This window comes from Cimex lectularius, unplaced genomic scaffold (genome assembly GCF_000648675.2).
Source record: "Cimex lectularius strain Harlan isolate CLEC.00 unplaced genomic scaffold, Clec_2.1 scaffold28, whole genome shotgun sequence".
NCBI classification, from domain to species: Eukaryota; Metazoa; Arthropoda; class Insecta; order Hemiptera; family Cimicidae; genus Cimex; species Cimex lectularius.
This window is the reverse complement of record NW_019392712.1, coordinates 918,537-941,796: the sequence shown is the minus strand read 5'-3', so window position 1 is coordinate 941,796 and position 23,260 is coordinate 918,537. Positions and strand designations below refer to the sequence as shown.

General features: G+C 33.2%; 1 protein-coding gene and 1 long non-coding RNA gene across 2 annotated transcripts; one reads left to right on the top strand and one right to left on the bottom strand.

Annotated features, from left to right (window-relative positions):
• Positions 1-237: 237 nt before the first annotated feature.
• LOC106669216 lies at positions 238-19,870 on the bottom strand. Its single transcript, XM_014398534.2, has 10 exons — positions 19,764-19,870; positions 16,139-16,371; positions 15,836-16,057; positions 15,657-15,767; positions 9,763-10,018; positions 6,149-6,277; positions 5,945-6,073; positions 3,232-3,440; positions 2,629-3,160; positions 238-444 (listed from the first exon to the last, which is right to left on the bottom strand). Exons 2-10 carry the CDS (start codon positions 16,367-16,369, stop codon positions 410-412), a joined length of 1,854 nt encoding a protein of 617 aa, XP_014254020.2. The 5' UTR covers positions 16,370-16,371; positions 19,764-19,870; the 3' UTR covers positions 238-409.
• LOC112126725 lies at positions 6,446-7,270 on the top strand. Its single transcript, XR_002910174.1, has 3 exons — positions 6,446-6,649; positions 6,710-6,848; positions 6,975-7,270. It is a non-coding gene; the product is annotated as an uncharacterized LOC112126725 (long non-coding RNA).
• Positions 19,871-23,260: the final 3,390 nt, after the last annotated feature.

The following is a 23,260-nucleotide window of genomic DNA, read 5'->3' as shown; positions in this document are numbered from 1 at the left end:
TCTTGGGATATATCAAAATTATCCAATATATATGTATATCTGTATGTATATATGTAGTATATATACACATATACATAATGGATATATATATTAAAGCAATGAGATTTTATTCTCACTCACATAAGAATTATAATAAATAAATCTAAAATAGTACAATCGTACAATTTAGACTTTTATGTTTTTAATATTTTATATTACATATCAATATGAACAATAATTAAACTATAAACTGATCTATTATACACTATACAAATTTTATTTCCTGCCCAACAGGGGGTTTAGAAGGCACAATTACATTACTTACATATTTCTAAAGGTTCTTTTCTTACATGCAAACATTTCCAGTCTCAAAATTAAGATTGTAGAACAGAACACTAACTTTGTTGTGAACTTGTGTGTCCTGTGTCTACTACCCAGCATTTTTTGAAAGATTCAGTGGTACATCTAAAAACAAATACAAAAAAACTAATTAATAAGAAGTTAAAATTTCAATGATATTGAATATGTTGATTTTTTGAAATAATGATAAAGGTTTATATTTTGGCTTGTAAAATATGAACACAGCATTTTTCATTGATTCCATTTTATCCCCTTTGTATTTTGAAGCGATGTTTATATAGTCATTATTAAAGACCATATTCAATGCAATTGCATAATTTTAATTCTAACTGCAATTGCAATGGAACCAAGACAGAAATTCAAATAATGGAAAGAACTTTGTTTTGACAATTAATCTTATTTGGCAGGTTTTGATGATATAACATAGAATTTGCATGGTTGTGCAGTTATTACGCAGAATTCCATGTTTTCGGATTACTGCATGAAATTTGCACGTTTTAGGATTAATGCATGGAATTCTGTTTTGGTATTACTGTATGAAATTTGCATGTTTTAGGTTTATTGCATGGAATTCCATGTTTTGGGGTTACTGCACGGAATTTGCACATTTTGGGTTATTGCACAGAATTCCATGTGTAGTGGTTATTGCAAGTTTGTACTGTTTACTGCACAAAATTGCATTTTTGCCAATTTTTTTAAATCTTATAAATAATTGTGAATGCTCAAAACTCTGATCAAAATTCATCCTCAAAGGATTTTTGTGCTTAATGACATACAAGGCGTAAAAATGGGTAATAATAGCCTTTAATATATAACTCCGACTTTCAACCTTCACAAAGTTTATGCAGATGTACTCTGTTAATCAAATAGATGGAGAGAGTGGTACGAAGGAACAGAAGCTGGTGTTACGCTCACAAAGAGAAAACATCTACATAACATGGGCATATGTTGATGATCCCATTTTCAGATTATGTAATGAGGAGGAAGAAACAGCTACCCATATCATCTTGGAATACGAAGGAATGGCTCAATGGAGATATAACCTAGCGTACAGAAAAAACCCTAGGGAATGAAACTGTAGAAGTAACAGACAATGGCCTAATATTTATGACAGGAAGGATTGAGTCGATTGCACTGATAATCCATATCTGTGTTAATGTGCAAGTATAGAATGTGGATGTGAAGTGACAAGGTCAACAGCCATAAGAAATTGTTTTGCATAATTTGTAACAAGGCGATGTTCGACCTTAATGTCAAAACCCATGAGCGTAGATTTAATAAACTTACCAGGTCATCAATACATCGTCAAAGCGGTCCAAAGTTAATAAGCCCCTATTTTGATCCCATGTTGTACCCACCGATCTATCCTGGTAGTGAGCCAGGATGAGTGGGACTCCTAAATGACACATAACAGCATAAGAAAACAAAACCGTCATGAACGACCTAACAATGTCACAGTTTGCATGCTATCAACTTGCTATTTGTAATCCTTTTTCCCATGTTCATAAATTATATCGTTCCATGATTCCAACTATAGACTGAACAGGGCTATTACCGTTATTACATTAAATTTGTATGCATGAAAATAACGTGAAAATGTATATTATGCCTTTTAACAGTATTGTATAGACGAATTTAGGGTAAAATCTTTTTGTGTAATGTGCTTTGTCAAAGTTTTCAACTTATGATACCTAGAATTTTCAAAGAATTTGTTTTATGTTCGACATCCGCTGATCTGCTTTGTTCCATCACTTGTGTACTTCTCACTTTTCATGTTTTTCTTCAGTTTTGGAGCAAAGGAGAATCATGTAAAAAAATAATAATGCCCAAGTTCATAATACTTAAATTTAAAGTGTGGATTCTACAAGACTACCCGGTACCGAAGAACAATGACAAAATTGTTCTTAAAGAAAAGAACAATCTTTTCTCTTTTGAAACACATCCTGGATGACAAGGTCCATAACTTGAAAGAATGAGGTACTTTATTGATTTTAATTTTTTACTATTTGGAAAGATTGTAACACAAGCATATGAGCTCAGTGTATTTCCTGGCTCAATGTTATTTTGCTTATGTATTTATATTCATACATATTTATTTTGAATGCTTATTGACTGCTTTTAAAAGTGGGTTATAGGTGCTGGTAGCTATCAGGTTCCCACATCCACAATTTTTAATCCACCAAGATTATTTACCTTACTAAAGATTTTTGAACTATATTAATTTCGATATGTTGAGTTTTAAAAACTATTAGACTAATTATAATAAATTTATAAATAATTGTATATTACCTGGTGATGTTTCTTGAGGCATCGTCCGATGGAGATGCGGCCATGTAGATGAGTAAGGAGGTACAGGATATAAGGGAAGGTGTAAAGGGGGACTAGAAACAGGGTAATGGACAGGCCATACATGTGTAGCCGTGTACTGGTTTGTTACAGTTGGATAATAAGTAGTAGATGAAGCAGGATACAGTGGAGGATGAACTATGTGAGATGCTGGAGGAATGTATGACGAGGTTGGAACTCTTGAGCGTATTGCAGCATCTGGTGAAGGTGAGCGTAGTAATGTCCGTAACACTGACTCATCTTCTTTGGCTAATATTGAAGATATCGAATGACTACTGATGTTGCGAGTTGGCGCCCGAGCTCTTTGTCTTTTTGTAGCTTCTTCTAATGTGACCCTTTCCAACTCTCTTAATATCCGTTTTCGGGGCGACACAATTCCCGGTTCGGGTTTGCATGTAGTTACAACTCGTTCCCATAATGATTGCACAATATTTCTCAAAGGAGATCGTTTGCGTGGCTTGTATGAAACTCTTTCCTGCTTATAGAAAAATCATTATTATTAAGTCAGGAAAATAACTACTTTGAACATGTGTAGACAGGACATACCAAAAGTGTTTCATCAACTTTACTCATGTCAAATGGTCTCCTCCTTTTTGATCTTAAAGCTTGAGAGGTATAAAGGAATTTCATAAACCTTTTAGGACGAATTAATTGAAACTCTAATTCTCTACTTAGATTTGGGCGAGGTGTTGTTTGCTTCCAACAATGGTCTCTTTGCCAAGGGGAAGATTGAACAGAAGAATTATCGTCTGAAACTATTTAAAAAAAATCTAAATTAATAAAGTAATATAATAACATATTGGCTAAATAAGTCCATGGCGTTTTACAGTCATTCAGTTTTTTACCTATTGTGTTTTGAATGTTTATTGTTTGTTTATACTTTATACAATGTTTATTTATACATTATTGTTTAAACACTCTAAAAAGGGATTAGTTGATGTGCTTTTATCCACAAGTTTTGTATGAGATCTCGTTTTTTTACAAGGTGTTTTGTTAATTTAAAATGGACTAAAAACAGTAAATTTTCAACATCTGGTCTCACATGGTTCAGATGCAGCGCTTTTTTACTGGCTACTATTTTTCCCCAGGATTGAATAACATTGAAGCAGTTTTGGTATAGCCCCATTGACACCTGAGAAAATTGATTGTGAACTTTTTGTTTTTTAAAGGTAAGATGGATACACTGTTAAATGCTAAAGTAATTTGAGATTTCTAGGGTTTTGTACAGAAAAATCTCTTAAAGTTCAACAATTTATTGTTCTCTTCATTTAATTTGTAATTTAATTTTTAAATAATTTTGTTATTATAATGATAAGTAATGGTAAATAATGAAAATGTGTTACTATTTTCCACGGTTTTTAAATTAAGTTTTTCCTCATTTCTGAAAATGGAGCCTTACTAGGAAGCGCTGTAAAATGAAGAAAAAGGTAAAAATCGTACATGAAGTTCACTTTCACATCTTCCAGATGCTACTCATGAATAGCTTATTCTTACTCAATAGTTATTACAAACTGGACAAGAAGAAGCTAAACTACTTGCAACTGGATGTAATAGAGTCTCTGGAAATATCTAACCACCCCGTCCTAGTGTCCTTCAGGATGACCATTTTTCTACTCCCCTACCTCTCATGTAAAGAGGACAAAAAGGGCAATTCCTTTGCGGAAAGTGAGAACATGCTTCTTCTGCCCAGGTACACTGGTGACAGAAAAATTAGAATGTGTACTCAGTGCTTTGAAGAACTCCAGCGTACATTAATTAATTTTTGTTAATAACCTTAGTTAAATAATAATTTTTTATGTAAATAGTCTGAATTTATCGCATATAATAGAGTTTTATGAAAATATAATTTTTGTAAATTATTTGTTTTTATACTTTTTTAAGAAATTTCAAACTTACTCCCTCAAATAATGACAAAACAACTAATTAACTGAGTTGCTGCATTACAAAAGAAAATTAGAAATTAGCAATTATAAAAACAAAATGGGTTTTTTAAAAAATTGGAAACTAGGCACTGTGTGGGTTGCATAAGTTGGATATTGTCATATGAGACCCACCTGGAAATACTAATAGACACAAGATAAAATTAAAAATTACTTTTACCATGCTTTATAATTAATATTAAGTCACTACTTTTGTGGTCCGTTTGACCAATTAATACATGACAATTAATTAAGGTTTTTAGTTGAGATGAAAAAAAGTTAATGGCACGAGAGGGATTCGAACCCACGAACTCCGGAGAGCCGACATTTCAGGCTCCACATTGTTTGTTATTAAGACAAAGGGAAAACAGTATACCACGACACTAGAAAAATTTGTGAAGTGTATTGTTATGACCCTGTAGTGTTAAGTGGTTTTGCTCAGTTTAGAAGAGGAAATTTTGAATTTTCAATTAACATTTTCATCAAATTTATATCAAAAACGCTAAGGACTTAATTAGGATCCAATACAAGTTTTATGAGGAAAAATAACTAAAACCATAATTTTGCTTAGATCAACATATCCTCTTAATGCTGACTGTATGAGTGCACTGAAAATACCCAAATACTTCAATGGCAAACCAAAATGATCGTAACGATCAGATTTCAGGATCATCACCCTGCAGACAACATGGAGAAATTTCCAAATATGTATTGCTATATATTTTAAAAAGTAAATCTGCAGTATTTAAAGAGAGCATTATATTTTTGCTTATAAAATGTATGCACACATACAAAAAAAAAAAAAAAAACAGTAAACTGTTAATACACTCTTTATTCTTCTTACAGTACCTTGAACTGTCATTACTGCAAGAATAGTAAATAATTAATTAATTATTATATCAGTAATTATATTTTATGCATGTTATCAATTTACCAACAATAAATCTTTACAAATATACATGTTACAAATATATAAAATATACATGTAATATTATCACATGAAACTAATGCAAAAACAAATGCATGTTGTGACAAACATATCACCAAAGAAAAACCAATTCTTTACCATATTGCACAACAAATAGCATTTAATGGTAAAATAAAAATGCTTTTTTTTAATTTCTTAAAAAATAGTGAAAAAAAATGTATTTAATGTACATAGATTTTAGACTTTGACACAACACACCACTGTAAAGTCCCGAGTTCGAATCCAATAGCCCTGCATTTAAACTGGACATACTAACAAATGTTTTTGGTTTTTTTTTTCAAAACAACACAGCACCCTGAGTGTTCGTATAACCTCATAGCTGAAATGCCAAAAACAAAAACAAAAAACTCACCACTCAGAGAAGTAGAGCTCTCTTGTCTTGGGGTTCCAATTACAGGCCAATAAGTCTTTTTAGGAACTGGGATCCAACAAGTTTTTTCTCCATCCTTTCTATGTGATAATTCCAAAATAAATTTTCCATCTGAAAGTAGTCATTTATAATACAAAAACATTAACAAAAAGATTAAGTACTAATTTAAATATACAGGAAGTGTACCTTTAAAAAACTTCAATCTCCCACCACCTCCAGAACTGTATTCCTCATTACAAACATTCGGACTATCAGGGTTTGTTATATCTTCTTTTTCTGTTTCTTTTAAGCTATGATTGGTTCCTACCGGTGTTCCTGTAAAAATATCAACAAAACCAATTAAAATTAACAATTATCACCCAGCACTAAAAACTCTGAATTGTAAACTTGTGGAAGAAAGCACAAACAATCCTAATAGTTATTTATTCATGACTATTCAAAAAATAACTTAACTACAGAAGACTTTTGTTATCATCTGTTTCACCCATCTGCAGTGCCCCCCCCCCGTAATTGAGTTCTAGAGAAAAGTGGGAATGAGGAGAGAGAGTGGGAACATGGTGGTGAGTTGGGAACAGGAAAACAACTGAGCGTAATTGAATTCTTATTGAAAAAAACTTAAAATATGTGTACGTAAGTTCATATAAACATTGACAATAGGCACACATGAATACAGAATATATCTGACTGGTAAGCAGATGGAAGAAAATGCTTCAATTTGAAAGACTTTACTATTATCTGTGGTTCTAGTTATCTGTGGCAATGCTTGGTACATATCCCCGAAGATAACGAGAGTCTAATTTATTAAAATGGCGCATGAGCACTCAGGAGTTCAAGCATAAAGGAATCGATGGTAATGAACAAACTTCCTAAACAGTATTACATCCAAGTAAGATAGTTCCACAACTTGCATAAGACAATTAGCAAATAGACTTTTCAATGAATTATATATCTTTACATAGCAACCCAGTAAGACAAGAAATTTTACTTTTTTAAAAACTTATCGCAGTAGTAGTTTTTTATAGATACCAGAGCACAGGGGCATACATGGAAACAAACAAGCCAATCATGCGCCAAAATGGGTGACAGGACTTCAATAAGAGATGAACCCCATGGCAATATACTGTGAGTAATATGATTGGTTACTTTATAATGTTCGGAGGCAAATCAAAACTCCACCCCAATCACAGTATATAAATCCCATTGAACATTTGTGGTACTTACTGCACTTAAAGTTACAAAAAAAATATCCAAACATCAGCTTACAAACTTGTATTACATGAACGAGATCAAATTGGACTTGAAATTATCCACAACCAGTGTAAATAAACTTTTGTTTCATAAAAAATTTCTTCGGTAAAAATACTTTTTTAAAATAATTTTTTGACCATTGAAATTCATACTCTTATTTAATATTTTTACCTTATTTTTAATTTGCTTAATTTATTGCCACCAAAAATTAATAGTTGGATGATAGTTTTTAAATCAATTTAGTATCATCCAATAAACCTTTATATTTTTGAGATTTAAGAAAAAAGTGCAGTGTGCCAATACTTTTTTCACCAGTGCACAGTGAGTGCACATATAAAAAAAAGGTAGTAAAAAATAATTGGCAAACTGTCTGGCACAATACAACAGAAAGCAAACTGAGAGAAATCAAATATATGTAGTTGCAAAGTTGCGTATTGGTCACTGTACATATACTAACAAATACCAAATGGCTAGGGAACCAGTACCTTAAATTCTTGAAATATCTGAGAATTAAACATAATCTTCCAGATAATTTGCATGAAATTCTAGTTGACTTGAGAAAATTCAGATATGAATAATCTGGACCTCAGCATGGTCAAGTGGATGAAAAAAAAATTCAATTGTTATCTGCCGTGGATAACTGGATTTGCCAAAAACATTTTTGTCCCATTGAAATCCTGTTCACTGGCACTGTATTCATCCCAAGAAAAGCATGTGAAAAAGTTCATCAGACCAAAACCAACATCAGTCAAAATTCAAAACAGGAAAAACTCTTTAAATAAGACATTCTTTGCATTAAGTTGAGCAAGTGAAAAGCAGGCACCTGACAGTGATGAGGATCAGGCTTTATAAGATGTTAACAAGTCCTGTATTTTCCTATGGGTCTGAGGATTGAACAATTTCTAAACTAGATGAGAGAAAACTAATTTTTTAAGAAAAATTCTTTTGTCATATGTTTCAATCAATGATGGCAGAGGCATAATCATTAGTTCTACTCCCCATTTAATGAAAATGGTTCAGGTTTATAAGGTTATCTAGGTCAGATGGGCAGACCGTTTAGCAAGAATGAGCATTGATATCTACAAGTTTTCTAAATGAAAATTTACATGGTACTTGGCCAAAGTTATACTGGTTGGATAGCATAAGGGATGTCAAGAAATTGCTTGGCATGTGGAAGATTGGGAAAACTGGCAGAAGCTCCTTGGGGAAAGTTAGACCTACCCGATTGTCATGCTGTTGATGAAGATGATACAATCAACGTTAATTGTTTACCAATCATTTCAGTTTAACCTCACCTTGGTGAGTCAGACATGTTTCAGCATTTCACCATCTTCAATGTTTCAAGTGAGGATAGGTAGACCAAAATAATCAGTAATGACCAACTTTCAAATTTGGAATGTATTGCCAGTTTGTTACATGTATTTTGGGGATTAAAATAAAAAACTGTGCTCAATTCAGTTATTGTCTGTTTCCAGCAATAGTAACATTGAGCATGTAAGGGTGTATGTTGTTAATAAATAATTGTCAAAATGAAAACATGAAACTAATCTGAACTGATCTTACTGCAATTGGTACCTCATTTTACCGGACTTGAAACTTTGCCCTCTACAGGACAGTGGGGGTTGCGGGATTCAGAGGTGACCAAATACAGTTTATCACCTCACAGGCCTCACTCGATATAATAATTCATCAATTCCATTAGTATTGCCTGTATACCGAAATAGTAGCTGTGGGAGGACCACAGTGGCTGAGGTTGGTGTGTCTAGCTTGTATTTTCTACCCTAGCGGTCCTGTGTTTTAACCCCAGTATAGCACATGGTTTTTTTAACTGAAACTAGTATGACAAATGTAATTTAAAGTAGTGGGACCCCCCCCCCTCCGCAATACCCAACAGCCAGTTGGATATTAAGCCCTCCTGTAAGACACGAATAATTTTAATTTTAACGATTATTTGGAAATTGTGAGATGCAGTCTAATGTGACATAGGTTTAAAAAAACATTTTCTTTATCGTGCCAACATTTCAATCTTTAGATCTCTAGATATACTCAATCATCAAGATCAAAATGTTGGCACGATAAAGAAAATGTTTTTCTAAACTTACATCACACCGGACCGTATCTCACTATCTCCAAATAATCATTAATTAACAGTCACTAAACATCACACATTAATTTCAACAGGAGCTTTGAGCAAGTAGGGGTGGATAACGTTAAAAAATAAATGTGAAAATGAAAACATGGAACTAATCCGAAGAAATCTTACTGCACTTAGATGGTGATGGATTCATCCAGGGAGGTCAGAGGTGACCAAATAACAAAATAACAAATGGAACTAACCATCACCTACATGCTAATTATCAACTAATCACATATCAGCTAATATTTGACTATTTGTATGTTGGTTTTAACATTACCACCATCATTAAAACATTGAGTCGTTTGATGTATAAACCCAAAAGTAAAACTTCTTAAAAATTGTGTAAAAAAAGGGTATTCTTAAATTGAATTATAAATTTTTTTTAAGTATAATTCATAAGTGAAAAAGCATCTACCTTTGTTAGCTTTTAGTTTTGTCCCACATAGTGGTGTTTGATCAAAATCCAATCGGTTCGGGCTTGACGAATTGTTCTGTTGAAAATTTGACAGTTGATTTTGTTGTTGCTGCTGTGGTTGTGGTTGTTGTTGTTGCTGCTGCTGCTGTGGTTGCTGCCGATTTGTAGTCTTGCTTTCTCCATTCATGATCTCATCTGTCATTTTGGCACATGTTGATGTCTCTTGACTTGATTTTTCTTTAATTCTCATTTCTTGTTAAATAAGGAATTAGGTCATGACGACCGAATTTTCAATAGGACAAAACAGCCTGGAGCTGTCCGGCAGTTTTCCCCCATTATAAAACAAACAAGTACCGACAGATATCACTGACCGAGATTTCCCATTAAAATACCTTTTCTCCTCGCACTGTCGGATCTCTTGAACAAGAAAGGGCGATACAATTTTACAGACATATCAGTCAAAGCACGATAGCACACTCGCCCGCCGTCATTTCGTCGTTCGCACTCAACCTATTCGAAGAAGGGAAACCGATTTGGCCGATAAATAGAATAACGTGCTGTGTATTTTCCTTTTTCCTCTTCTTCCGATTTTTTTTATTTGATTTTTTTTTATATATTTTTTTTACCTACCGAGATAACATTGGGCTGCGGACGACATTCCAGGCGGAGGCTGATTATTTAAAAAATTACACTCGTTACGATCCTCCAACCCGATTTTTTTTTTTTAATACGAATCGAAAGTTTCCGCCTCGAAAAACAGACACCTTTCAAATTAACAACGATAAAGTAAAAAATCCGAGCTAAGGCAATGTAAATGTATTTTGGCTAACAAGTCCATAATGTCATGTAGATTAAGACAGTGTCGACTCGATTACGGTTAACGTCTTGTCGAGAAGATTATTTATATTTCATTCATTTCTTAATTTCAAGCTTTTCCTTTATCATTATTTTTATTCCTTTTATTTTAAAGAAATGTCTAATTAAAATATCTTAACATTAAAATACTTTCGATGAGAGAAATCGAACCCCCCTCCGAGTAAGTGGATTTCAAAAGATACTCGTACGTACAAACGGTGTATGTTCAACTTGAAATTTTTCGCAAGATTCCCCGTGGCTAGATGTGAGAACACAAAGCCAAAAAAAATCGCAACGGTTAATTTTCATCTTTGCAACTAAAAAAAAAGTTTATGTTAAATTAATTACAATTCTAAGGTCTACTCAGAAACGATTACCTTCATAATTCAAACTTAAGTAACACGTCTTTAAGGATTTGGATTTGAACTTCTATAAGCTCAGATCCGCACATGTATGTATTATGCACAGTTGAGTCTATCACTTCTTGCAATCCACCGGCAATTCTATATTTTGTCATTTACAATAAATTACCGGCAGGCTTTGAGAATCACCCATCCCGGGTGTTGGCATTCCAATGTCTATCCATCTACCGTGGTTGGTCTTCAACTGCTGTCAACAAATAGGTCATTTCTGCCCTAACGTAATTGTCTCCAATTCACACTCTCACTCACTCTTAAATACAGCCTTTTCTATTTGCATGCCATTCACTCAGTCGAGATGATGGAGTACTTGATATTTACCCTTTAGGGATATGGCTAAAAGAGGTGGCACAAGGCTTTCTGCACCTAGACCTGAGTATATCCATTGTGCTCCTCTATTTTTTATAACACTGTCCAGCTTCAGGTTGTCAATCAACATCCATAGCCTTGCCAGCGACTCCTTAGTGTAGGATCTTGCCTGCAGCTTTTCCTCTCTTAGTTGTAAGAATCTGCACTTAAAACATAAAATGTGTTCTGTGGTCTCCTCCTCTTCCTGGCAATATGTGCACAGTGTTTCTTCTGTCTGTACTTCTATGCGGTGCATGTGCCTTCTTAGGTGGCAGTGCTCAGTAAAGCAGTAAGGTGTCCAACCAGAATCCTGGTTCAGTTGCGGTTGCCTTCCGGTAATTCTTTTGTAAGTTTTGCGGATGGCTCTTCTATGAATCCCTTCACATGCCTCATGCCTGGGGCAAACCTTCTGACAGTGTATCGATTGTATAGGAGTTTGGTCGCTTCCACTTTCTAGTGCTGGTTAAGGCGAGACTGGTGTTTGGCAGCAAATCGTTGTATTTCAATCTTAGTAACAATATCTTAAGATCCCTATGCAAGTCCTTATTCCATATGTACCAAGGTGCATTGGACCATACTACGTAAGATTTTATTTTGAAGTGTTGGTATAATTTTGGTATTACTGTGTATAGTACAACCCCATAATATACCATATGTTCATAGGCTTTAGGACTTGTTTGTATAATAAAAATTTATTTTGTAATAGTTAGGTTGGAGCTACGTCCTATCAACCAGTATAGTTGTCTACACCATAACCCTATTTCTGTCCCTTTTTCTTCACATGCTCTTTCCAACTCAGCTTGTTATCTAAGATCATTCCAAAATATTTTGCTTTATCGCTGTATGGTATAGCTCCACTGATTGTGTGAGATAGAACATGGTTCACTTTTTTTTATTGTAAAATTTGGACGTACAGATTTATGTTGATTGAACCTGATTGTCCATTTTTTTTTTGTCTGTTAGATTATCTTGTTACAAGCTTTTTGAAGGATTTTGGATGAATGATTGATGGTCAGTCCTAATGATATTATTATTCTTTATTATTATCTTATAAAAATCCTTATTCTTATTCTTTATTATTAATTATATCATAGGAATTAAACCAACTAGTGAAGTCAATTAAATTTTATACTATTTAAAGTTATTTACATTTAAAATATTTACACAACTCCTTTTTAAATAAATAAAGCGACCTGAAGATCTGTATGTCACACTTATTACAAAGCTCACTATAAACTCCCTGAAGTGAGAGTTCTATACTTAGCGTTCACTGTCTAGTGAAAATTGGGATGAAATAGTTGATGATTTCTCTGAGCATGCAAAGGAACAGAGAATTTAATATTTTCAAGTAAATTTGGGCAATAGTTCAAACCATTCAGTAGTTTCCACAAACTAAATAGACTGAACACAATGAATTGAACTTCCAATGAAAAAAGACCACACATATCCAAACACTGCTCATACTCGAACTTGACCCATTGGAGACCCATTTTAAATTCAAGGAATTTCAAGAATTAACACTGGACATGTTCAATATGGACTAAGTTACTGTTACAAGCCCAAGGATACTAAAACAAGGAACAATATTAAAATTAATAAATATATTAGACTCCCATCATCTGTGGTTATCCCCTAATTAAGTTATAGAAGAGATGGACCACCAGAAGAGGATAAAGAAGAGAATAATATACGAGAAAAACAGGAAAGGAAAATAAAAATAAAAAAATTGGAGAAATTTTTTAATTAGCTCAAAAGTAGAAAGACAAAATCATAAAATATAATCCAATAGAGGAATCAACATAGCACGATGCTAACTTAAGCAACCTGTAGGTTCGTCATATCTAACTAGCATTGTTATAGGAGACTTCATTAATGCCTAGGCAGATATAATTGACACCTAGGCAGATTTTCAGAAGGGCTGTCTGACAACTATGAAATTTTCGGAAGCTAGATTGTAAACAAGATAAAATGGTATGAGAGTCAATAAATAAGGATATTTGTTTAAATAAAATATTTTCAAATGCTTTAGATAGTGATGGAAGAATATTAAGGGTGGTAGTCACTAGCAAAAGTAGGTTTAGGTTTTTTGGGTAAAAAATCTATTGGGGTTTCCTTCCAGGCTAGAGGATATCAGGATGAGGTGAAAATACATAAAATGTGGGTTATGTATTTTAAGATAATAGGAAGGGAAAAACGATGAGTTTATTAGGAATAGGATCACTTGATTTTACTCTTACCTGTTTGTTTTCAATCAGTAAACTATCCTTTGAAGTTTCTGAAGACTATTTCACCCTTCTATAGATTCGCAAAAAATAAGTCCATTTCCATTTGCCCTCAACTTCTACTTAAGTCAATAACTTAGGACTATAACTAGAGGTGGAATTTCCTCACAGGTCTTAATAGACTTGGACTATAATGACAACTTTTAGGACTGTAAATCTGTTTTGACTGTCAAAACTCTACTAATTAGTATAAAACCGTCCTTTGAAATCACGAAGTCAATGTGATGGATTGGAAGCTGTGCACATAAAGATTATTACATGTTATCCAAATTAGATGTTTTTATGGTGTTCATGCATCTATGGTTGAATGACCTTTTATATCATCTTACTGGACTTGAAACATTGTCCTCCACGACAGGGATGGATTCAGACAGGATGGTTGGAGGTGACCAGAGCTGGATCCAAACAATGGTGATGATGATGTTGGATATTATTGTCAGTTTTTTCCCCAAAGCACTGCAGCTTTTGGGTTATTGTACTTCCTAGTTCCTTAGTTCAGTCCAATCGACTCCATCTTTCTTCTAAGGAGTGCTAGGTTATTAAGTAACATTTCCTTTCTTTTGGTTATTCCTATCACAACTATGAGTTTAGCCCTCTCTAACTGTAGCAGTGAGTTTGACAGTCTTGGTTAGGGTTGTTTTAGCAAAATCTTGCTGTGTCTAGCACCTCTACAGTTTATCCACTTCTCCTTTTGTCTTTTATTGATTCATTCTGAGATGAAGAATTCTGTTTGGTTTTGTTATTCTAAGAATAGGTTCAGGGCCTATATTTGGTCTTGCAAACCCTCCTCTGGTAGCCAGTGTTTTCTTTACTCCAAATTCCTTTGTGTCCTGGTTATCCAAGACGTGTTTCTCCAGGTTTTGGTGATTTTGAATGCATTGACTGACTAAATTTGATGTGATTTTTTCATGCTTGGCTGTCCAATCTTATTAGGATTTCTTTTGTCATTGTAACCTCTTTTAAAATTTTCTAAAGCATAAGCATTGGTGGCATGTATTTCAGCTTAAAAGACTGAGGAGTATTCCCCAATGAGTTTGATTGCTCATTTTTTGGGCTTATACGGGCTTAGCACCTCATCCTCCAGGATGGTGATGGATTCACCAAAGTACAGGTTCATCACCTCGCAGGCTTTAACAAAATATCTCTTCACTACTATTTATTTTTTGGTCATCTCTGATCAGTTAAGGTCTTTTTTTTACCCTTTCCACCACCCTGCTGTACCTGAGGAAGACCCCATACCGGCGGACAAACGCTTTAGCTTAATCGAATTTGTATATCTAAGGGATTTCAAATAAATGGGATAAAAATACCTCCCAACGATCTTTCCTTCAGGCGAGACCGCTGGTCGGTTTTTGAAGGGACCATATTTTCATTTTAGAACCTAAAACAAAAGGTCTTCCCTTGCTGGTTTCCCCTTGCACATTTACTTTTCCTTGGTTTTATTTTCTATCTATTTATATTATCTAAAATTTTCTTACTAAGAAGAGGAAAACAGCCCGGAACCCTAAACCTAAACCTATGTTTAATTATGCAATAAATAAATAAATAACGGTAATAAAACTCTAACAATAATAACAATATTTAGGACTTAATAATTAGAATAAATAGGACTTTTTCATTTAAGCGTATTTGAGGCAAAGTCTTTTAGTGCTCCAAAAGATTTGATATCACAGACTAGCTTTTGGAGATTAGGTGGCCATTCTGCTGAGGTGATTGCCGAATCAGTTAAGGTCTGTAAATTTTTTGAGAGGCATAAAATTCATGGCTAATGGTCTTTGAAAATAGAACCCTAAATACTTGAAATTTCTGCTGTGGGTACAAAAATATACTGTTATTGTTATTTGCAATAATATATTTGGTATAAACCATTGCTTTACAACCCCTCCCTGCAGATATGGGTGAGAGAAAATAAGAAATATATTTTTTATTTAAAGGTCATTAAATCTTGTTTAACATAATTCATTTTCATGTTCCGTTGTATTTAATTTTAGTTTGCTTGTTCAATTGTAATGTTTGTTTCTGCTGGTCCTGATTTTAAAGCCGCAGGAATACCAGTCTGGATGATTGGCACCACCCTCTCAGCATTTGAATCCTTTGACACCTTAAATCATAAGATCATGTTTAATAAAATACTTTATGGTTAGTACGCTGTTTACAAAATCAATCTACCTTTTTAGGTGCAGTTATTGTAAGTATGCCATCAGATGAGAGTGCAGAAGTGACATCTGCCACAATAACGTCTTTGGGTAAAAGATATTTACGCACAAAATGCCTTGAAATGTAACCATGTTCATCCATTTTTTCATCATGTTTTCCCTCAACGACTACTGTATTATCGACAGTCCGTACAGTGATTTCACTCGGTGTAAATTGTTGTACATCCAATACGACCTGGAACAAATTTCATAATTTACTGAATATTTTTAATCATTTAAAGAAAATGAAATAAGTATTTCTAATGCAAATAAATACCTGAACTTTATCTAGGTCAGTTGTAATGTTCGATGATCCACTGTTCTGACGGTGGAGTGGCTGCCTCCATGGTCTAAAGTAACCAGCAGGCCTTATTAACGAGGAAGGGAGAAAAGATGAAAGGTCTTCCTTGCTGAGGACATTACCAAAATGCTGATCAAGGAGACGAGAAGGTCTGTCCCTATCAAAGTCATCCCACCAATCACGGAAAAGAAGAGGTACAAGTGACATTCCTGAAATAAAATTAAAATCAAATTTATGAGACATGTGCCAACTATTCCATCAGTGCTTATTAACTTGTCCATCTATTTGTTGCCATTTTAAGCTATGTTAAGAATAGACTTTTGGTTTAAAAATATATTTATAGTATTTTTTTTATATGTATTAACTGTATATATTTAACTATCCAGGAAAGGTGTTTTTCCTGTTAATTTTTCCTTGTATGGCACTAAGTTTGAAAGTAGTCTCATTGTTGATAAAGATTCATGTTTACTCTGTGTAAGTCAACATATTAGTGCATCTGTTGGATTTTTTTGGTGTACTGATCAAAAACATCCAATTTTGTTACGCATATTATTTATGCACTGCATCATTCATTTGAAGGATTTACTATACTATGACGCTGGTAAGTAAACATTTTTATTTGCATAATGTCCAAAACTCATTAAAATTTATTTATGTCTATTTCAGGATATAAAATGTTTAAATATAAGTATTTAAGGGGGAATATAAATGAGGAGAGCTGTAGCGTCATGTAAATCTATTTTTGTTTTAACTTTGGCCTTCTATCCATGAATTATTTTGTGTTTTCTCATTCTTCTTCTTGTTTAGTCTGATAGGTACAAGCTATCAAAATAGCACAAAAAATATATTTAAAAAGTGTATTACTAATTCTAAAAAAATGTGATTAATTTAATTGGGAATGTTCTAAAAAATGGCATAAATGTAGTAATCAAATTATGGCTATTTGGATAGAATTTCCACTGGTAGGTAATAAATTTAAAAAAAATCAGAGTTGGCCACAATCCAGCATTTTTTATTCGGCCAAAATTGTATGCCCTTGTTCTTTATTATGTTTCTCATAAACAAATTGAGTATCATTAACTTTATTTCCAGAAAGTTGTTTGTTGTTAAAAAAAGATTTCCCTAGTGTTTGCTGTCAAGAGTCTGCCTGTAAAGAATTTCAAGCAAATATTCCAATAATACTACAGAAAAAATCCAACCTGTTTAAACTAAACATTTTTTTTTTTCAAATTTGTATACAGAACTTTTATGACAATATACCTGTTCTCAATGTTGTTGCTCATTTCAATGCTCTGTATGATCTGAATAGTATAAATTCAATTGTTATCTGTCAAACTTTCGTCTTATTTTTAGTCATCATCAGAAAAATAATTTTAAAGATGTGTACAAATTGAAATAATTAAGTTTTCATAAATTATTTCAAATTTCTTTGAAGATAGACTTGCAATCAATATCAACGCTACCGAGAACTGTAATTGTTGCCTTGCAACATATTTTCACAGTTGTTCAGAATAAAAAGCCAAAATTATTACTTTTTTTGTCCTTTTTTCATGTAGTCTAACTCCATTCTTCATTATCTCTCTATTATCATTATTCATTTTCTTAAAATCTTTTAAAAGGTAAGCCTTAAGCCAATAAAAAATGATATCTTGGGTGGATATTTAAACAAAAATTTTAAAAAATACTTGAAACTGAAACAAATTATTGTCTTCTATCATTAATATTTTCTTCCTGTTTGTTTTATTTCTTGTTCAAAAACGTTACATTAAACTGCTAGGTCATATGGCCTATGTGACCTCATATGTTCATTTTTCTCTGGAGTCACAGATGAGTATAGTTTCCCTTTCTAACACAGCGACCTATTGTGGAATTGACCCTTCTTTATTTCCTTACCCTATAAAGTGCTTAACTGCCTTTAAATAATTTTACTAATTTCTCTAGGCGTTAGTGTTGCATTTCCAAAGTGGCTGTAACGTTTCAGTGCTAATCCTTTCCGGTCACATAGGACTTGTTCTGATGTCTGTTATTTCAAGGCTTGGCAGGTTTCTGTTTGTTTTCCTAATTTTTTACGGTGGTAATTAAACAGACAATGGATAGTACAAAGGCCTATTATTTTTATTGATTCAACCCTGCTGAGAGGAGGTTTTTGTTTTCCTGGGGTTGTTGAGAAACTCCTTTTATTGTTTTACACTTGGTGAATTCATTGTTTGGTCATTTCTTTATCCATCCATTTGTTCAGTTCTGCTTTTAGCGTGCCATTTTGTGCTGGTCCAAAGGGTGTGAATGCTACTGCTGGGTTGTCAGACTGTTGCCTTCAGTCAACTTCCTTCCTGACACCCACATCAAAATTATTGCATTTTGTTTCCCCAGTTAGACTTAAGTATTCCCAATGAGCGTTGGGATGAAGGTAGCCTCAGCACCTATTAATCCCATTTGGAGTATTTATTGCACGAATCTCAGCTTGGAAAATTGATGATGTGGTGTTATAGGTTTCGCTAAGTCAAAATTTGGGCCTTTGACTCCAGCCCATGTTTCATTTTAAATCTATCTATATACCATAATAAAACACCCTTATTTAGTTTTAGTGTTTTTATTCTTCCAAACATCTTTTCCTATTTTGTTTTAATTTCGTCAGACATTGCAGCTCATCATTTATTTTGACTTACCATATATGTTTAAAATTAATTATGGCACCTCATTCTTGTTTTGAATAAAGAACCTCTTCGTGAGGAAAAATAAAAATTAAAAACTACATTATAAAAGTAAACTTTTAGCTTTTCAAATAGAGAAAATTTTGCAGATTGCGTAAATTGTTTCATGGATTAGAGTGGCGGATATTAGGCGTTCTTTCGAAATTAGCCTGTGATTCATAAGCTATATTAGCAGCTCGGGTTGCTTATATCCACACCCAAACCGATCTAAACCAATCCATTGTATATCGGGGAATTTCCGTCCCGCTGATCCGGCCAGCGATGGATTTTGCAAATAAAATTTCCGTTTTTGCATCTGCCTGACAACCCATTTTCAATTTACCGTTCTTTTATGTCGGGTAAAGCAAACCCTGGAGATTCTGTTTTCCTGTTAAGATAGTCGAAAGATTTAAAAAGCTCGTCGGCAGAGAACGTTGTACTATCGCAACGAACCCAAGAAATCCTTACAAGGAAGAAAGAGCTTTTTCCTCCATTGCATGAATATTCTTATTAAGGTTTCATTCCAGAAGAACTCAACTACGTGGAACAATATAGTCATAGAAATAGATTAAACAGAAATTAAAAGCAACCTAAAACGTTCAGCATTATCGGATCCTTTATTCAACAGATTTGTACTAATTTCAAACGTTAAAATAAAATGCCAACATTAAATAATTCACAATGTTACATGCAAATATTTGCATGTGTTATTCCAATTAAATTATACGAGTTTGATATGAAAGTCGAATATGTTATAAGAGCAGCCATAGTCTTAAGCGATCGCTAAAATATTTCATGTGTCATTCGTTCCAAAATAAAACAATAAGAGAAATAAATACACAAAGCAGTCAAACAATAAGTTTTGTGCATTAGTGAAAGGGTTATTGGGTATAGTTTGGATTTATTCTTACTCGGACTTGGTTATGTGCCGCTCTTCGGGAGAGATTCTTACTGAAAATGAAATTTTGTGTGCGGTACTTTATAAATAGTTCTATTCGACGCATGAGCCGAAGCCCTAGCTTAGTCATATAATTCTTTTTTTATCCATTGAATCAAATATATATAAATATATTCGTTGAATTAACTTACGACAGACTTCCGGGAAGGAGGTAAACAACATAATTGTAAACGAGGAGGTCGCCTTAAATTTTATTTAGCCTTTTAGCAAGGCCTGTTTTTCGGCTAACCAACCCTAAATAATTTATTGTATTTATTTTTAACAAATGGAGAAGATTAATAATTCGGGGAGTTTTAAGAATTTCAAATAGAAAATCAAATGACCAAGAAAATTTATAGTTGAACAATTTGAACTGAGAGAATCACTGTAATTTGATCTGCCTAATTCCATCCTCAGTGGGTAAAAAAAATTGCCAACCAAATTACACGTCTACATTGGTTGGTAATTTCTGCCTACTGAACAGCAAGAATAAGAGAAGGATGATCAGACAAACAAACCTCGGAAGACGACGAAGTGCCTGATAGACCAAAATGATCATGACCAAATTACATGTTCATCACCCCGCAGAAAACATTCGTTCTAATTCTCGTTGGTTTACCAGACGTGAATAGTGTGCAAGACCAGTTATTTGTTCGAATGAAAACCAATTTTAATAGAATTCCTCTGATGATGATGAGGAGGAGGATACTACGTTCAGTATTCTCCAAAAACTACCGTCCTCTGGCTTATTGTACTTTTCCCAGTTCCTTAGTTCAGTTCAATTGATTCAATCCTTCTTCCAAGCGTGTGTAGTACCTCTAGAATTCGGCCATTTCTATTGTCTTTTTTGGATATATTTTAAGGCCTATGTCTTGGTTAGGGCAGGGACCGGACCCCACCATAAAGTAAACTTGTGTTTTCGTAGGACCAGAGACAATTAAAACATTCCCAGATTAGTTTGGAGTTAAAAGCATACTGCATGAGTTTTCTTTCTCTATGTGACTAGTCGTTCCAAGAGAGGACTGACCATTGTTTGACTAGTTAATCAATTTTGTGATGGCTTCTGTTTAGATCTGGTTTTAATCCTTTCTTACTCTGTACTTTGCACTTTCGAAAGCCTCGTTTGTACATGTATGTGCAAGGGTGGGAAATTGAGTTCGGTTTTCATTGGTGTTGATCTTGGCATATTAGTTTGTATGTAGTATGCCATTGAGGTGACCACCTACAAGAATACCAATATATCCACTAGGCGTCACCACTGCTTCAACAATGGTATCGTCTTTCACGCTGCAGCCAATTAACTTGCAGCAGCTCGGTATATAAGCAGGGGCTCAACTTGCTTATTTCAGACTCGTCGACGAGGTCTCAATTCTCACTAATGGAGCAAAATAAATTAAAAAAAATATAATATATAATATAATTTAAAAAAAATAAAATTAAAATATTTCATTAATAATGTATTAGTAAATTAATGATAAAATTAAATTATAAAAACAATTTAATTAATTAATTTCTATGACTAATATTATTTAGGTACATATTTAAAATAGGAGGTATATCAAAATCTATTGTTATTAATGCGTTTATCTCGGTGTTCAATTTTACATTTTTTAATTTCTAATTTCTCCACTAATCTAGTTCCCTCCCTTTGTTAAAACTGTGTAATACTGTTGTAATTTTTTCAAAATTCTCCATGAATATTTCGGCACTAAGGGGATAATGGAGACCCGTGGGGGCATCGGTGGCCGCAACGGTTTAGGAGTTGACAAGGCACTCATCACTGTAAGGTGAAGGTCCCGGGTTCGAATCCAGCGGCCCTGCATTCAAACCCGGCATACTTACAAATGGGCTTTTTTTCAAAAACACCTGCACCCTGAGGGTTGATCTGACGTCTGCTGTTGCGAACCCTCGTTAAAAAATAAATAAATAAAATAAATAAATGGAGACCCCATTGGTAACCCTTTCATTTCGTAAAATTTATAAATTTACAATAATTAGGTAGTAGGCATGTATTTAAGAGGTCTATTTGATCATTTTTTTACAAATTCGTTAATAGAATTCTCCGTAAATTTGTTTTAAAAGTTTTGTTCATTGATATTTGTGAATAAATTAGTAACATCAGATGACACTAAAACACAGTTGTTAGGTATATTTATGTTCTTTAATTGTTTTATCAATTCTAAAGAATTGTTAATACCTAATGTAGGTTTGAAATTGGTCTTTAATTATGTTATCAATTGTAATCGCTAGTTTTTGGTATGGAGAATTATAAAAGGAAACTACTGGTCGTATCGGTTTGTTTTCCTTGTGAATTTAAACCGTACCGTATAACACTGTTGGTTTCTCGGGTTCATTGATGTTTGTTTTAGCTACGGATTGGTCAATTGAAAATAAAAAGTCACTGTTTTTGATTGCTATTTGAACTTTAGTTTTTAATTTTAAAGTGGGATCTTTTTTTATTTCTTTACAATCGTTATTGATTAGAAATTCTTTAACATTAGAAACATATTTTTGATGTTCGATGATAACTGTACTTTTTCCTTTATCGGCTTTTAAAGTAACGTTGTTGTTACTTTTTAACTTTTCATCAACTGACCTAATTGTCCGTGGGATATTTAATTTTTTGACGTTTAGATTTACCAAGTTTTGTTTAATTACTTCAGTACATTTTTATTTTATATTTGTATTTATTTTACAACAATCTACCGATGAACCAAGGGTTAATAGTTTTTCGGTATCTAATTCTGTTTTTGGGACAAATTTTATGCCTTTATTTAATAAATTGTTTTCTTCTTTATTTAGTACCGTGTTTGTTAAGTTTATAACCCTTGGGTAAAATTTAATTGGAGTTGTTTGGTCTTTATGAGTATTTTTATTTTTAAGTGTACCGTACTTCATGTTTGTAATTTATTTTTAAACCCAAGATATCTTATCATAATCGAATTTATCGCATTCTACTGGAAACAATAATGAGGCGAGCCTAAGAGAGAAAGCCTATTTGAGAAATTAGGAATTAAAAAATGTAAAATCGAACATGGAGATAAATGCATTAGTAATATAATAGATTTTGATTTACCTCATGTTTTAAATATGTAATAATATCAGGCGTTCAAATTATTCAAAAAAATAATTTAATTTTTATTATTTAAATTTATTATTAATTTACTAATCTATTATTAATGTATCATTTTAATTTTAATTTGTATTAATTAACAAATAAAAAAAATACAAATTAGTCACTAAGTTTAATTATTTTCTTACAGTATTTATTAATACAATATTACTTGTACTGTAATTCCAGCTTTTCGCACTTTCAAAATTGAGCGCCATTAAAAACCAGCTTCTCATTGGAACGTCGCGTTGGCGGGTGCACTTTTACACTTCATGTAGAGAGATGTGGTTGTAAATTCCTTCAACCTGATGATAAGCTAAAAGCTTGAAATCTAGATCGTTGAAAACAACTAACTGTGA